This window comes from Accipiter gentilis, chromosome Z (assembly GCF_929443795.1).
Source record: "Accipiter gentilis chromosome Z, bAccGen1.1, whole genome shotgun sequence".
In the NCBI taxonomy this organism is placed as follows: Eukaryota; Metazoa; Chordata; class Aves; order Accipitriformes; family Accipitridae; genus Astur; species Astur gentilis.
This window is the reverse complement of record NC_064919.1, coordinates 60,057,075-60,074,704: the sequence shown is the minus strand read 5'-3', so window position 1 is coordinate 60,074,704 and position 17,630 is coordinate 60,057,075. Positions and strand designations below refer to the sequence as shown.

General features: G+C 44.9%; 1 protein-coding gene across 1 annotated transcript; it reads right to left on the bottom strand.

Moving 5' to 3' along the window:
- Positions 1-3,200: 3,200 nt before the first annotated feature.
- On the bottom strand, positions 3,201-16,958 carry TMEM171 (transmembrane protein 171). The gene is made up of 5 exons (XM_049795149.1): positions 16,832-16,958; positions 11,078-11,206; positions 9,886-10,605; positions 8,002-8,143; positions 3,201-3,525 (listed from the first exon to the last, which is right to left on the bottom strand). The coding sequence occupies exons 3-5, from the start codon at positions 10,514-10,516 to the stop codon at positions 3,297-3,299; spliced, it is 1,002 nt and encodes a 333-aa protein (XP_049651106.1). The 5' UTR covers positions 10,517-10,605; positions 11,078-11,206; positions 16,832-16,958; the 3' UTR covers positions 3,201-3,296.
- Positions 16,959-17,630: the final 672 nt, after the last annotated feature.

Genomic DNA, 17,630 nt, shown 5'->3' with positions numbered 1-17,630 from the left:
AGTACTGCTATCCGAAAAACACAGCATCATTGCAGAGATCTGTGCAATCTCAGTTTTTCAGATGAGTTAGCTTTCCTTTTTTTTTTTAGCTGCTGGTTATGCAGGAAGAAAGACTTCTCCTAGAGAAGAGGCATGCATCTATATTTTTGTGAATACTTCTCATATCCAAAGAACTGCAGTGTTGCATGTAGAAGCAGAGCAATGCCAGTGCAGGCAGCAAGGAAGAGAGACCTTAACTTTACTTACAGAAGATAAGCAATCCTTACCTCCCACTTTGCCTGTTTAAGTAAGTGTGAATCAGTAACCAACTTGATTTGCTCCCTAGCATTTGTCTGTCAAGCACTTAAGCTAACCTTAGGGCAGAAAGGGGGTTATAGCACCATTAGTGTGACAGTAAAGTATCTCACTTCCTCAATAAAAATGCTATTCTGTATTATTTTAAGCTACTTTTATAGTTTTACAAGGTGTTGCTTCCTTTCTAATACAGACATTTCACCCTACTCCTCACATCAAAAATTCCTCCCACTAATGCAGTTCACCCAGTGGTAGCCTTCAGTGGTGGAGGCAGATCTGCCAGCCTCTTACTCAGATTTTCTGACCTTGCTGAAACAGATTTCAACAACACAGTAAGCAAATACTGTTGTCTTGGCTATGTCAGCTGTCAGTGCTGAGCAGGTTATGGAGATGCGCCCAGCACATCCACTCAATTTTCAAGGAATGATTCTCCAAGTCAAAAATTGAAGATGTCAATACAGATGTACATCAAACTATTTTCCAAGGATCTTCTCAACATGATACAGAGAGAAATTCTGTTTTCAATCCTCATTTTCAGAGGTAAGTAACACCTACACTTCCCAGAAAATTCAGGTGCTGACTCTGAAGACTCAGGTCAGCGGCTTTCTAAAGCATGCTTTCCATAAAGACTGCAAAGTGATCCACACTAGAGACTCTGCAGTAGAAGATCAAAACACAATAACCTTGAAAAAACCCAAGAAGATCATGTTTCAATTCCAGAGGACTCAGCTCAGAGTCAACATAATCTAGTTGATTTGTCTGGTCTCTTGGGTACATCTTGGGAACAACTGATTGAGCAAATTGCAGGCAGCCCAAAAGGTTAATACCTTTACAGTTAGCAATCAGACCTGACTGTATTTTTGTTGTTTTTTTTTTTTTTTTTTGTTTTGTTTTGTTTTAAAGATGGTGACATATTTCCAGACTTATTTGCTTAAACACTTTTTGATGTTTAACCTCTTCAGCAAATGAGTGTTCATTTGCAATTCAAACAACAGAACAAAGCCAACATGGGTCTTTGTTTATATGGGATCTTTTAGGTAAAATACCCCAGCAGATTTAGGTAAAATACCCCAGCTTCTGCACTTGCTATATAATAGCATGACACATCCAGAGAGAGAGCCAAGCTCCTTTGACATGTGCACGGCTTTGTATGCACAAATCATTCAGGGCAGTGGACATCACTGTTAAAAATCAGGTTAGGAAAAAAAGCTTTAAAAAAAAATCAAAAAGATGGTAAACCATAGCTTGGATTAGAGAAGGCACTAAAGGAACAGCACAATTGAAAAACTTACTAGGTAAAAAACACTTGAGAGAAAAGAGGACAAAATGGTTGCTGGCTTTTGTGGATCCCCTTTCTTCATATAGACATTTCCCATGGCTGAGTCATGCCAGTTTAATCAGCTCCCACATACTAAATCCCTCTCTGTGCTGTGTTTGCTCATTACTCTGCATGCATAAGCCCCTCAGCTCTATTGCTGGCTAAATATACCTCCCTCACTGACTGGTTTGTTTTTGTGTGGCTGCACAAAGAGCTGCCCTAGCACAACTGAGAGAGGTGGAAATAAATGGCCAAATGCAGGAGCTCCTGAACAGCTCTCTAAAGAACTCTGCAGGTGAGAGGCATATTCACATGAAGATGACACGAGGCAGTCACCTTTCCCCAGGCACAGGAGGGAACTTCAGTGCTTAATCCAAAGCTTGGCATTCTGTTACAGCCACATTCTCTGAGATTCAACATGGCAGAACACAAGCTGAGGTGTAGCTGAGGTCCCAGAGCATCCAGGTGTTCAGAGACTCAGCTGAACAAGAAAGAGGTCGCTCTTGCAGGATGTTCTAATGCTGCTAAGTTCACCATGCTGAACCAAGCCCAAACAGTAGCTTTGCCACCTTCTGTTTCTGGGCACAGAATCAGGTCTGGTTTACTCAAACTCAGGGCTCAGAGCAAGTCGTAAAGCGTCAAAAGTCAGAAGCAGCTAAGTTCCTGCTAATTATCCTTACCTGCTACAAGCAAATCCTTCAGTTTGGGAATGGGTGCAAAATAGAACAAGAATCTCTTGTCGCTCCATCCTGAAGGCAGGCAGGTACCACTAACTTATGGGCTGCACCGGGACAGAGGAGCTAGGAGGCCTGTATTCCTGAAGGGTCTGTCAAGTGCTGTGTCAGTTAAAAACATCTGTTGCATGACTTTCTATGAAACCGCCTCTATTGCATTTGCTGGTAAGTAATGTCTGCACTTGGAAAATACTATTGCTGAGTGGTGCTCACTCTCAGAAAATAAGCACTCCTTGTGTAAACCATGAATGATGATATGTAACAGTAGTATAATCCTCCCAAAATCAGTCATTTCCACAGTTAAACTGTTAGCCTATTAACTACTCTCAGTGTTGCCTTAGAGCTCTTAACTGCTGGCTAAAACTGATTTTCACAGGGATTATACTTACACAAGGACCAAAGAGGGTCTAAATTAAGATTTGGACTGTTTGTTACCAGGCAGACCCAAAAGTAACCATTTACGTTCTCCATAACTTATTTGGTCCCAATCTTAAACACCCCTATTTGTGATGCTCTCAGAGTATATATAAACTCAATAACTCTGCAAACAAGTATTTTCCACAAAAGTCATACAGAAATAGAAATAAAAACACTTCCTAATTTTTTCTTTTTTGAAGCTCCAACCAGATTTAATTAAAATAAACAAAAAAAGTTCGTCTCTACTTAGCGCCTCCATTATATAAAGAACAACTAAAAATAGAAACTGAAGCTGTAACAGAACAAAATGAGCATTTAACATTCCTGCAGTGAACTGAATCCTTTCAGACTACTTGCTCAGAAGCCCAGCATTATCTAATATTTCTTGAAGCCCAAATTAATCATTTACGCTTTTTGATGAAAAATTAGACACAGACAATGTTATTGCTTTTATTACAAAATGTAAATAAATTCAAAAATTGTAAATCTAGGTGTACAATTTAATTTAAAAATGAAGTCTAACTGACAGTCCTCTATGAGCTGGTGTCAGATGTGGCTAAGGAAATAGATGAAGAAGATGAAGAAGAAGATGGAGAATATTCATTATTTGTTATTGATGCTTTTTCTTCATATTGTGGAGGCGATTCAGAGGAGAGGTATAGCATTGGTAAAATATCTGACGGTGAGCTGCTTCCAGAAATTGTATATACGGTTTCATAGTCTCTAACAGCAACTGTTCTTCCATCATCTGCAAGCTGTGCTCTATAAAACACAAACCAGCATATTAGCATAATTCATTTCTCTACTGTGAGTGAAATTCCACTTGACTTACATAAACACACATGTATGCACACGCTCCCTAAAAATCCCTGAAGCAAAGAACTTGCATAAGCATTAGGATTTCATTCTGTGGGCTACGTTATGACTCATATGAAAATTCTATTACTTCAGAGGGGAAGGGCAAACAACCTCCCTTCTAACCTTTCACATCACCAGCCACAGTCTGGCTTATGGGTATTAGCTGCTTCTGGCAGGGCTATCTCACAATCTTACTAAATCTTCTTATGATCTTTGGTTCCTAATGTATCTTCCCTTTTGTAGTCTATCACATACACACTGTTCCCTTCCCTTAAGAAAGACAGTCCCTAGACTTAGAATTGCCTCACAAAAATCACAATCCTTAGCCATTTGAGATCTTACATGAAATGCAATTTGAAACTTTTATTAGGCTTTCCAGCAACCCATGACAGACATAAGAAGCAGCATTCCAGCTCAGAGCTGGAGAAGCAGAAGTGACTGGACATGACCAGACTGCTAAGTTCCCAGTGACAGTCAAGGATGGTAGCCAAGTATTCACTGCCCTCCTCTGACCATCATAACTGGATCCCAATCGGTTGCACCCACATGGTTCTGGTACCCTGCTTATCTCGCCCTGGAGTTCACCCTCAACATATTGCTTCAGCTGCTTCCCAAGGAAAGGGAAGAACTCGTTCCCCATGACTCACTCCCAGAGCTGACTCTTGCCTTTTTGCATACATCTGTACCTGCACCAATACTGCATAAGGAGCAGGAATACAGAGCACAGTCACCTCATCTTCAGTGCTGTTACTGGCATGTGAGGGTGTGTGTTTAAAGGATAGAGAAGAGAACATACTATAAGACAAATGCTGAAGTGCTATGTAATAGACTGCAGGAAAAAAGCAACCACTTCTGGGATCACCATGGCTCAGCTTCCTACAAGCGCTCTCATCCAGCACAGCTTCCACCACAGCACCTCCTGACAAAACATGAAGCAATGGACTAAAGAGGCAAATCACATTTGCCTAGTAACCACCCATGTATGAAGTGGGTATTCCCTTCCAGCTTTGGGATCTTCAACCATGGCGCTACGTTAGGAGGAACAAGGCCACTGCTTCTCCTCCATGAAAGGGCTTGGGAACCGATTTGCACTAGTCAGGATGCCATGGCTGCTACCAAGTGCTGAGACTTGGGCAAGCATGATTGAGTGAAATACCCAGAGGTGGTATCTACTCACAGGGTCTCTGTGCAGACCTTACGGAGCACAGAGGGGCAACAGCTAGAACAACCCCAGCCGCAGAACACCAAAGCAGGATGTCAGGGTTTCGGCATCCAAGACTGCAATGTTTCATCCACTCCACTAGAAACTGTCCCAACAAGCTGGGCTACAAACTGCCTCTTTGCGTACATATGTTCACAAGACAGAGAAGTCAAGACAGGCAATTGACGATGATTAAGCTGATGGAATCACACACAAAGTTCAGAGCGCCAGAAATGGACATTCGTGGGTTGAGGCAGTTGATCCAGCTGCAGGAGATTTTGTAGGAGAACGGGTGAAGGAAAGAGGGGTCACCTGGTATGTGCATCAGCAGGGAGAGCCCACAAGAAGTCTGAGGAACTAGCTTTTTTGCCATTCGCCCACTGCCCTTTGTTTTTCCTTTTTCAGTGCAGGATGTATGGCTTGCATTCTTTCACACCTTTTGATAATCCACACATTTTACCAAGCAAATGGGCAGGCAGCCCACTCAGGGCCTGAAATTACAGGATAAAGAGGACTTGTGGCCCTCAGTTTTGTGCATTGTACTTTTACAGATAGGTGGTACAAGTGTCACTCTGTCTCTCAGCTGCTTGTAAGGCTACAGCAGAACATGTATGTTCCCGTATTTCTCCCAGTTATCCACTCCAGCCTGGTCTTCTATATGTATTTAAACTGAAATGTTTTTTGAGGGTGCCCTTAGACCATACTTGAATTGGCTGCCTGAGGGTTACCAGAGGTCCAGGTTCACACTCAGGGCAAGCCACTTCTCCACACATCTACTTGCTTTGTACGTACGTCTGGGATGTACATGCCAGAAGCGAGTTACAGAACATGCTGGAACTGTAGCACAGACAGGCTCAGTGTGGTGCCTAACTGCAGGACTAACAGCAGCTGGTATGAAACACCTTCCAGCTGTGGACGCCTTCACCAAGCCCAATAAGAACACAGACACTTCATGAAAATTCCTTCTTTTAGCAGCAGGAGTTTATTTTCTCTCCTGCTTGCTCTGGGTACCCTTTGACTGCAGTAGTATGGTTCTGAGAGCTGATATATTTGACTTGCAATCTGAGAACAGGCAAAGACTTTTATACTTAATAAAATGTTTCTTCACACAACACTTTGTGCCTGGTCATGAGAGCCACTGCTCTCTGGAAGGCACTTTTGCTTGATCAACCCTGATATCCTTCTCATCCCCACACCTACCCTTGTCATCCTGAACTGGCAGGTGTTTAGGGCGCTGAGTAATCAATGGATTCTCATCAGCTTTGTACAAAAAGTACTCTCTCTGAAACAATTTAAGTGGAAAAACAGCAGACTAAATTAATTATGTGCGTAGCTAGGGTTTATTAGGCATTGCATCCTTCAGCACAAGTCATCAACCTCAAGCTGGACCTCAGTCAGTGGGAACCAAACACTGAGCATCTCCCTTTCCACATGGTATGTGCATGTAATTTTTTTGTTTGGGGGCCAGTCCCACTGTGCACTAGAGAGTGTTGCACTAGTAACAAGAAAGACTGAGTAGGGTTTTCAATAGAGAGGTGTTTATTCCATGTTAAAAAAAAATATTTTGAGAAAAGGCAGAAGGACAGTCTGGCTTGTGGTAATAGCAACAGAAAAAGGCATCTGCTGTCTCCAACAAAGATGGGGAGAAAATGTTTAGAGGAAGGCACTAGGGAATGGAAGACAGTATGAGGAGCTGCTGATGACTGACTAGAGAACAGTGTGTCACACAGTGTGGCTGAGCCTCAAGAATTTACCAGGTATACTTCAAAAGATGACTAAAAAGCCACAGCCATGGCTGCACACAGCATGGTAATAAGAATAAGCACCATTGCCAACACAAGTATCTTCCTCCTGCAGCATTTAGGTCCTTGGGCAGGAAGAGGGTTTGTGCTTGCTTGCTTCAAAAGAAAGATTAGCACTAGAGTTTTGAAGAAGTACCGACATCAGGCACACAGCTGGTACAGCTGGTCACAGAATGCACTGCCTCATGTGAGCAGAGAAGTCTGGAGTATAGTGGAAAGCTATTAAAGCAATGGCCCAACAACTACTACAATTGGATGCAACCAGGCAGACTGGGGCTCTTGCTGCAGTGATGGTGCTTAGAATGCTGCAGGTACAGTCTTGTAAACAAAAGTAATTCAATGAAAAAGTCCCACACCACCTACTGACTCACAGATCAAAACCAAGCTGGCATAGGACCTTCCAAAAGGTAAAGCCAAGTCAATTCTGGATCATTAAGGGCCTGAAAGTAAGTTGGGGAGTTCTAGGCATGTGTCATCTAGCTCTCCTGGCCAGACCTAGCTCTGGATCCTAGTATGTGGCCCTTGCAGTGACCTCTTTCACCCTCAAGTTAGCAGCCTACTGGCAGTAACACACAGGGAATAAATGAACCTGCAAGTTCTTGTGGTGCAGACAACTCTTCAGTCAGTTGGCAGCTCTTGCTCCCCGAGCTTGGTGATGGCAGCATCTAGCAAATCAGTTGTACTCAGTGTATAGAAGGGTAGCTGCATGGGTAAGGTACAACATCTTGAGATGAAGTTGGCACTGCAACCTCCCTTTTAAGCTCCCTGGAGCCTCCTGCTCTACTCCTGCAGTATCAAGGTATCCTTTTATCTCAACACACTGCCACAGCAGCAACAAGGCAGACCAGCACAGGCAGGTCTCACTTCCTCAAAGCAGTGAGATAAGGGTCACAGGGAGAACAGAATACACTAACATGGCATTCCCAGGGTCACAGGGCCTGGGGACAGCTGTCATGAAGGGCTCGATGCATTGATTCTACAGAGGCTTCCTAAAATCTAGCAGTGTAGATATCAAGCTACTGGGGCACTGCTGTCAGGGGCACTTTCTCTTGGACAATCTGTGGAAGAAATCCAAGTATATTTAATAAGGCAATGGATTTAAAGCTTTGTTTTCACTTCAGAAGTTCTTTTTAGTCATAATAAACTGGTAAGAATTAAAGCTTCATGAAGGACACTCCATGGTTTGTGATTCCCCTTTTACACTAGGATATTTTAATGCCATTTCAAGTAAGGTATCCAAAGTTAGTCGAGTGATGCACTAGAAAACTTTGTAGTGCCTAGTAGAGAGTTAATTCACAGTGATTATTTAAGAACATTGCCTTGGATATGTTGAGAAATAGCTCAGATTTCCAAAGCCAAAGAAGAAAACAGTCTTACCCATCACTGAAGATAGAGTGGTATGGTGGAGGGTTTTCACTTGTAGGGAAACCACTTGACATAAGACAATGTGTCACAGTTGGTGACACAGCGTCCGCAAAATAAGGAGGTGGTGGAGGTGGGAATACCATTACAGCATCACCTAGGAAAAAACCACACCAATTACTACCTCTGAAAAATTGAGCACCACTGTTTATTCTAACCGTATCCTAGAACATTTCCTGTCCTTGGAATTACAGTATTTGTACTTGTCTACCTTTTAAGATAAAATGCAATGATACCACATACAGAACTGTTATATTCTGGGCTGTTAAAGTACATTGGAGTTAAGTTCAAAACCCAAATTATCCCAAAATAAAGATGCAGCATATTCATAAATGGAAGATTTAATTTAGAAAATACAGCTGTGCAAGGGGCATGTTCCATCTAGCCAAGACACAAACCTCTTTACTGTCAGCTGTCTTCAAAAACTGTACACAGTTACTGTTGGCTTACTTTAAGGGTAAGCAAGTATTCAGTTTTCCTCACATATCTAAAATAGGGCAGTTTAAGTTTATCCACATGTACTGCAGTGTTACAATAAAAGTATTCAAGTCGTTAATGGTTCTGATGATTGGTTTTGTGTGCCTTGACAGTTTGCCTACTAAATTACTTGTAGCTGAAGGCGCACTACTAACATTAGTACCACGACACTATTGATACGTAATTCATTATTGGGTGTATCCAGTACTAAGTGCAGCATATCTGCCAATTTCAATTTTGCAATTGAGGAGTTTCAATTTTTTTATTTTTTTTTAAACAGAAAGTTTGTATCAGTCACCAAGCTTGCATAATTTATATAAACATTCACAGCTGCCTGGCACCTTTCTTCCTTCAAAGTTTGTGTGCAGAGACAGGTCAGGGACCATCAAAAATGTTGAGTGAGGTGTGGGGGGGTGTTTTTTAGCTGAGTCACCAGTGTTCCAGAATGTCACTATGCTAACCAGACCTCAGCCTTCAGCCTTTCAGTTTTACTTTTCTTGATGGAAGTATAAAAGGAATCCACTAATTTTGCTTTCTTGCCTTTAAAGACTATCTGAATTCCTTTTTATGACCCTTGGATTTACCCTGGTGGCTGGAAAACTAACTTTAAACCCTCACGTTTTCTGAGGGTCACCAGGTTACAGGTCTATACACTGGTTTGACAGGCAGAAGGAAAAAAAGTTTTGCATAATGGATTTCAAGTCCAGTCAGTCAGATGACAGTCAACCAATACTACAATTGACTCATTAATCCTTTCTGAGAGCTAGAAAGTTACCCGCGTAATCTATGCACAGAATGTATTCACAGGGTATTAAAAGCAGTCCTATATGCAGGGGAGCATTCCCTGCTAACATACCACATTTACTCAAATACTGTGCAATTAACAGAAGCATCTTGCAATTACATCTCTGACTGATGGAAGATGTGGCCATGACAAAAAAAACCCCAAACAATACACTGCTTATGAATCGGATTCTTTAAGGGGTCAGAGCTCAAGGCTAAAATAAATCTTAAATATAGTCACAGAAGTCATTAGACCTGTGATTTGCAGTGTCAGCTACACCCTTGGTGAAAGGAAGTGGGCTCGGACTCATTTGTGTCAGATGATGTGGCTTCTTTTGCACAGACAGTCAGACCTTTCTTTTTACACCAAAGGAGAGGTGTTGTCTTTGAGAGAAAGGTAACTGAACTGACCATGCAGTAAACATACAAGGCAAAGCAACATTATTCTGTTTTGGCTGGTTTGACATGCCAGAAGTGACATGCTTAGAGCTCAAGTGAGTAATATTCAGAGATAAATCATGAAGGGAAAAAAAATCCCTACGAACTCTCAAATGTAAAGTTCACACATTATTTACCCACCTACTGTAACCTGAAAAGATTCAGGGCTCTCAGGATGTTCTTCACTTTCGCCAGATTCTTGGTTGAGATTTAAGTTTTGTTTCTTTTTAACATGAGCTATCACGAAGAAACACAACCCAGTGAGCACAATCAAAGGTCCCATGATTTGAAGTGACAGGAATCCACAGCCCTGGAGGTCCACATCAGAACTGCCGGTGTGGTTGAGCTGTATGCTGTGCCAGCTGGGGCTGCAGCCAGGAACCCAAATGCCCAGGATGCTAATTAGCATTCCACTAGTTAAAAACAGGAATCCAAATATAAGAAACTGGGCAAACTGACAGCTACCACGACAAAAAATAAGGCTGTACACCTGCTCATTTTGCAATTGTCTTTGTCTTATATACAGCCTTGCCCTTGATCGTGCCAGTAAAACACAAACCAGTCCAGTTACAGCAAGCACCGGCCCCGCAGCCTTGAGGACCTCATTACAGTCACTGAAGGTTCCAGATGGGCACGACTGGAGAATAAAGACTGAAAGCAGGAATCCAGCGCAGAGCAACACAGCTCCAAAAACAAAAAGGAAAAAAATAAGTTTCCCATGTTGTCCATTATTTCCTTCACCTCCTGGTGCAGGAACAGCCACTGGATACATTACAACCGAATCTCCTCAAGCAGATGAGTTGTGGGTTTGGTTTTTTTTTTTCCCCTGTTAGCATTAAGTGGCAGAAAACTACAGTAGATCTGTGAACATGAAAATACACAAATCAAAAGAGGAAAAAAACCCCAGTGCGACTAGCTACTTTATAACATTTGCTTCTGCATTTGCTACTCAGCCTATATTGTATATTCCTGGTGTATTTTCTGTTTTGTAGTACCTCCATTATGAATGAAAGGGCCTAATCAAGTTTGCTGCTGTTGAATGCCAATGAAAAGACAGAACTTGCTTTACAGTTAGACTGAAAACACCTGTAATTGCTGTTGCAGAGCTAAATGAATTGTTTCTTTAGATACATGGTCTTATGATTAAGGGGATATTATTTTCAAAGGCTGAATCTTGGGAACAAGGACAGGCTAGCCTTCCCCTTGAAAACAGAAAGCTAGGGGAAATTTCTGTAGTGAATGACAGGAAGTGACAGCTCTTGGGAAAAAGAACCTTAATGCAAATGAGTATTGATGACTACTGGACTTCTTACAAAATAAATCTAATACATACCTTTTTGAAGTATATAAATCTTGCTTCTCCTTCCACAAGCAATAAAGACTTTTCTGTTTCTCTCCTTAAATCAGCTTCCTGTCCTACACTGCTGCAAGAGCAAGTACACAGAATATTTTTGGTTCCGTTCTGAAAAGAAAAAAAAAGAAAAAAGCCATACTAAAGACTGTGTACTTCAAGTCTCACCAATTCCATAGTTAGAGTTGGTAAGCAGACTGCTCCCACACTTCCTTTCAACCTCCCCTACTCCTGAATCCTTTGTCTATGCTCCAAGCAAGCTTTAAAAAGAAATATAAAACATGTCTCCCAGAAGGCTTCTGAGCCCACAGGAGTCCAGATTCAGAAGTAAAACAGAAGAAGACAGAAGGTAGTGCTGAGGCCAATAACAATCCATATGGTAGTATGGATGACAAATCTGCTGGATGTGGACAAACAGGGGTGGGGAGTACCACTCAGTGAGCTCTAGGAAAAAAAAAATAATTTCTACCATTACCCACAAGGAAGTTTGTGCTGCTCTGACACTCTGGCCTACAGGCCTCAGATGGACACCTGTACTCCATACCACGGTGACTAGCAATCACAGAGATTTTGGTCCAAGTGGCTACTATCCATCAAAAGCCAACCTGAAACCCAGGGGAATTTCAGACTATGGAAAATAGTAAGTCTGGACTTATCATGAGAAAGCTGTCCCCTACCAAGTGTAGGAAGTACTTCAGCATGCTCATATTACAGTGTTTTAACACTGCTCTCTTCCCCTCACCGGCAGTCTCCCATGACAGACAACTTTTACAGCTTGGATGTATCAGGAAGGATATATAGGGACTGGAGGAGTTTGTCACAGATGGCAGCAGGGAATGGGCTTGTTACTACTGTTTGTTAGTTAATCTTCAGCCTTTCCTCTACCAGTTTCTACTGCCCTGCTACTAATTCAGATGACTGGGAGCTAAAAGTCAAGTTAGATTGACACCTCCTTACATATGCCTTAAAAAGTTATTCCACAAGTAAAACAAAGTATTATGTCATTTCTGGAAGCAAACTGTTGGACACGTGTCAGCCACAACAAGCTTCACGTCACTCCCCAGTAACTGCAGTGCCCCGCTGGGATGAAAACAAAACACAACCATAAAACCCACTAGTCACTCAAAGACATAGTTATCTGTCTGCGATGCAAGGCAATCTATCAAGTCACTTTACTTAGCCACTTGTAAGAGTAGGGCCCAATTAAAAAGTCGGCTGAGCAGATACACGAATGATGAAGTTATTAAATGCTTTACTGCTGAACATCAAACCAGACCCCCAGCAGCACAGAAGAAGGCAGAGAGCGGCATGCAGGTAGAAGGCCCAATAAGCATGAGACTTGATGGGCAAGGAAACAGGCTGTACCACACAGCAAGAAAGCCACTGCAGGAAGTGAAGTCTCCCAGCTCGCTATCTTGAATAGCAAAACTGAGGGGGACCCTCCTTAATGCATCCCATTACTGTGGTCAGTTAATTTGTAAACTATGTCTGCTAAGCGTTTCTTTGCTGTTCTGAATTCAGTCTATCCCTCAACTAAGACTGCTTTGAAAAACTGCTAACTGAGGGTCCCTTGGCAGAAGAGTCAAAGCTTCACTCTGGAAAAAAAGAAAAAACGGTTATAGAGAGCACTAAAGACAGGACAGTATGTCACAAAAAAAGAAATTAAAGAAATTCTGATAGATTTCAAACTGAAGACCTTTAGCCAGCCACAATTTTAATCCTGCATGAGCTGGAGTCAGTTTGGGGGCTCTGCTTCTGAACAGAGAAAATGGATTAGGTTGATCACTCCTTCCTTGATTTCGCCGGTCTTTCCTAAGTTAATAAAATTGTTTCTCGTAATTGCATATGCTCCTTCATGTTTAGAAATGTTTCCCATTTTCACAATTGATCTGAGGTGGCTCAGATTTACTGACCTACCAATAAATCCACAAAACCGAGAAAAGGGCCTCTGAAATAGAAAAAACCCCCAACCAACCAGAAAAGCCCTGTTTCAGATACAACTGTCTTGAGATATTTTTCTGCTGAGGCACATTAACCATTGTAACAGCAATACACTATAATTAGAGAGAACTCCGAATCCTTTCTTCGCAGTTCCTTCTAGGGAAGAAAACATGGAAATAAGTACAAGTAAATTAGGACAAAAGGAAATAATGTGAGGAAAAAGAATTCAAACAGCCCTTAAAAAGAAAAATCTAGAGATTTGTTCTCATTACTCCAACACAGCGCCTGCTTCTTTTCCACCAATCTTCTTGTTATGAGATTAAGTTAAAACACACATTAGAAATGAAGCATGTGCATATTTTCTTAATTCCTTCAGGCCACAAAAGAAAGAACATTCAGAACAGTCTGTTGTGGCTTTGAAGATGAAAGCCACAGATTTTATGCTGCAAAATCCAAGGGAGGACTAATTTTCATTCACGCTACCACCAAATTTTAATAGAAAACCCAGTGCAAGATTAAGCTTTATTTCTTGTGTTTCAAGAAAAACTATTTTAAGAAAGAAGCAAGCCTTATATTGGCTATGTGCTTGAAATATTTCCATCTGATATCTCCACAGGCATCTTGAAATAAAAGAATTTTCCCTTCATATTGACCCCAAGTCTGAGAGCAGACATGGAAATACTAGGTCAGAAACTGCTAGAACAAAATCCAGTAGTGTGGAGGCACTTAAGCGTGAGGGAAGAGGGAGCTGGAAACATAGCTTGTAAAGGAAGTCTGGTTATAAGCTTAACTTGATATACTGCTTTACCCTTTTGTAAGTCTGGCTCATGCCAGGTATACAGAACAGGAAGTAACATCACCGTTTCTTGTAATTTTTCTGTGTAACACTTCTTTTGCAACTTTCACATTAATGGACAACTCCAAGGATTTTAAAATACAAGTTTTAATGATGAAACTGGGACTTCTTGCTTTCTGTTTGAACCTTCAGAGTCCATGTTGTCCAAGATTTCCACTGCAAACACCAGGGCTATAAATTTACTCCCCCTTACTCATATGAAATTTGATAGCCCCATGCAGTCATATGAATACAGGAACTGAGGATTAAAAGAGAGAAGTATTGGAAGAATTAAAACACTGCTGTCCCTCCGTTTTATGTTTCCCAGAGTAGGCCCCATTCCTGCTCTTTCACTTGCAAAAGCACCCAATCATTTCATGCAGAAGGATCAGGTCTAGTCTGTATTGTTATTTCAAGAACTACAATACCCTGTCAGTTGTAGTCCACAATGGAAACCTCATTAGAAGTCACAAGCCATCCTTTTCAAGAGTTTTCCATTTAAGTGTTTTCACCCATACTTCCAGTTTTTTAATTGCTACTGGGAAGTTGCCACTGCCATTGTGTGATTTTTTTTTTTTTTTTTTTAATTTAAAAAATTTTTTTTTTCTTCCCTAGTTTCCAGTTAAACCATGACTCCTGATAGGACAAGCTACCTGGAAGGAAAAGTCCTCTCAACCTCATTCAGTTTAACTTCCATGTCAAAACATGAATGGCTCTCCACTTCCTCTCACTCTCTGTATCTAATTTTCTCCTCCATTCACATCTGCCTCTGTACCTGTGCCATTTTCTGTTATCATATCACAGTTTCACCACTGGATTGCACTCTTGACATTCAGCAGAAGCACCCATACATGAGCACAGATGGTTAAAGTAAATTGGAGTTTGCCACTTTCATCCCGACATTCTTCCCTCCTCATGGTGTTTTTAATCACTTCTGTGAAGACCTTGGGGGAAAGGCCCCACAGGATGTACATTCAGTTTTCCACTTTCAAGCAACATTAAGACTACAAGTTTTGAGATGTCAAATATATCCAGTTTGATCTCATGTATGCAGTCTCTAATTAGTCCCTGATAGTGCTCACCTCACAGAACATACAACTCTGATACCCCAGAGGAGGACTTCCAAGATTTACATGCTGTGCAAAAAGATCCCTAAGCAGGGAGCAGATGCCACTGAAACAAACGCTGCCCATATGGGTTGACAAAATGATTGTGTCAGTTCACAGTATAAGAGGGGTTAACACTATGTTGTTATTTACAGCCACTGTGCGTTGGGCAGAAGTCAATGGCTGGAGAAGTGCTGGAAAGCAGCTGCAGTAGGAATTCCCAGAAGATGGCATTGAATCCTGCCAGTCTCCAGACACATGTGCCAGGGATCCTCCTCACCACAAAGTGGCAGAGTCAGGGATTCTGACCTGTGCCAGACAGAACTGCGCTCCATGAAGAAGCTGTCAACTTCTATCCCTGTGGGCTACAGGAGAAAACCAGCTGGAGTAAAAGCTGGTCCGCAAATGTTCCCCCCTTACTTTGGCAGGGAAGAGAGTCCCAATGCCATGGCTGGATGCAAGGTCCCGAAAAGGGCGTCTAGACACAGAGAGGAGCTTGCAAAGCAAAGTTTGGTAACCTACTGGTTGGATGCCATGCAGGCAACTAGGACAGCACCTAGATTAAACAATGGGCTCTGAAGTGTCCCATGTATGTGGGTGGGATGCTTTTCACATGATGCACTGGTGGCACACATGAGCCGGGACAAAGCAACTCCTATTTTCTGAGGTACCTGCAAGGAGACTTGGGGGAAGGTAGATGGACACAGTTAAAGCCAGAGCTGACTTTGTTCAGACAAATAACACAAGACAAAGCAATTTCTGGCAAATTCTGGGAAGGTCTGCCCCATGGGGCTGAGTACCCCAGAGCAGCAAAAGACACACGCAGAGACATTCAGATCTTTGAGAGGAAAGGATACGACGACAGTGGCCACCAGGAAGATGTAGGACTCCAAAAGCTCCCCAAAGCCTTCCTGTCCCAGTTTCTTGATGTTGGCCTGGGGCATTAAACCACAGCCAACTCATGGACAAGCAATTAAGCTCTACGCCATCTGGGAAAAGCTGCATCCCACAGCATACTCCTCCTCATGCACCAGCCCGGTCTTCAACAGAAATGGACCATGCCCTGAACGTACAGGTCGGATGCATCACGCTGGAGCGAGGGCTGGGGCAGGGCAGCCTGTCCATCACCTCCCTGCGAAGGAGCAGCACCTGGCCCGCACAGGGCCAGCCCATCACCCTAGCGAGAGCCTCCTCCCCAGTGCCTTCCCGGCCGTGGGCCACCAGCAGCAACGGGAGCACTGCATGTCAGCAGCATAACTTGCAGAGGCCCCTTCAGAGACATCCCGTCCTCTCACAGGGATGGCGTAAAGGTCACTGCAGGGAAGCAGTGTGGGGAGCGGTGGGCTCTCCAGGGAGGAGTTAAAGAGGCTTTTCTTACCCCAGGACACTCACGCCCTGGGTAGGCGACACGCAGGGCCACAGGCCCCAGCCTGCACCCCTTGAGGGGAGTAAAAAACACGGCCACGACCGCGGCCGAGCCGCCGGCGGCCGCTGCAAGACACGGCACAAACCCACCCGCCGGCCGCGGCCCCCTCACTGGGGGCAGCCGGAGGACGAGCCGCCCTCCAGCAGCGCCCGCCTCCCGACAGAAAGCCTGCCCGCCGGAGGCGCCCCCCGGCTTCCCGCCGCCCTCGACCCGACCCCCGGAGTCGCCCGCCCGGTCGCTTTCTTCAACCCGCGGCGGGAGCTGTGCCGGGGGCCCGGGGAAGCGCCCCGCCATGGGGGCACGCAGCGGGGCGGCCTCCGCGCACCACGGCGCGGCCTCGGGGCCCGGCGGCCGCCCCGGGGGCGGACAGAGCGGAGCAGGTGCGGGAAAGGGTCGGCGGCGAAGGGCGCTTAGCGCCCGCCCCTTACCTGGCCGCAGTGCGAAGGACTGCGGCAGCGCAGCCGGCGCCGCTATTTAAGCACCTGCGCCAGGAGGCGCGCACCTGGGCGGTGGCGGCGCGGGGCAGGGCTGAGCCGGGCCGAGCTGAGCCCAGCCGCCCCGGGGGTACCGTGGGCGCGGCGGCAGCGGCTGCCGCTGCTGCGGCGGCACCGCCTCCCCCGGTACCGAGCGCCCCGCCCGGCGGCGGCCGCCTCGGCCGCCCGGCGTCGCCCCTCCGCCGCCCCGCCCCGCCCCGCTCCGCTGCGCTGCGGCCAGGACGCTTCCCGCCCTACCGCGGCCGTCAGGGAGGGGGCGGCCCCGTCGCCCCTTGCCCACCGACCCGGAGCGCTTCGGGGCGCTCTGCTGGCGGTCGGCTCCGCGTTGGGGCCCTGCCAGCTGCCCTGGCGGGTGAGGAGGAGGAGGAGGAGGTGCGAGGCGACGCCATTGTTAGTCACGCCGCCTCGAGGCGCTGAGGTAACCGGCCACCCCTGGCGCTGGAGGCCGGGCTGAGGAGATCCTGCCGGCTGGTTGTGAGCCGGCTCCGCGGCGGTGCGAGTGTGTTTGCCGCCCGGCTGGGAGATCTCCAAGCTGATGGGCTGGAGAGCGGGCGCAGTTGGCTGGGCAGGGCCGTTGCAGGCGTCTCTGGAGGTGTGCGTACGTGGCCGAGGTCTAGTGTGCCCCTGAAATAGTGGTGGCTTCGAGGTGAGGTGGGCGAGGCACCCTCTCAGGGAGGTTGCGCTGCATCTCCCGTTTCAGGAGCCCTTCTTCTTGTGGTAGTCACTTCAGCCT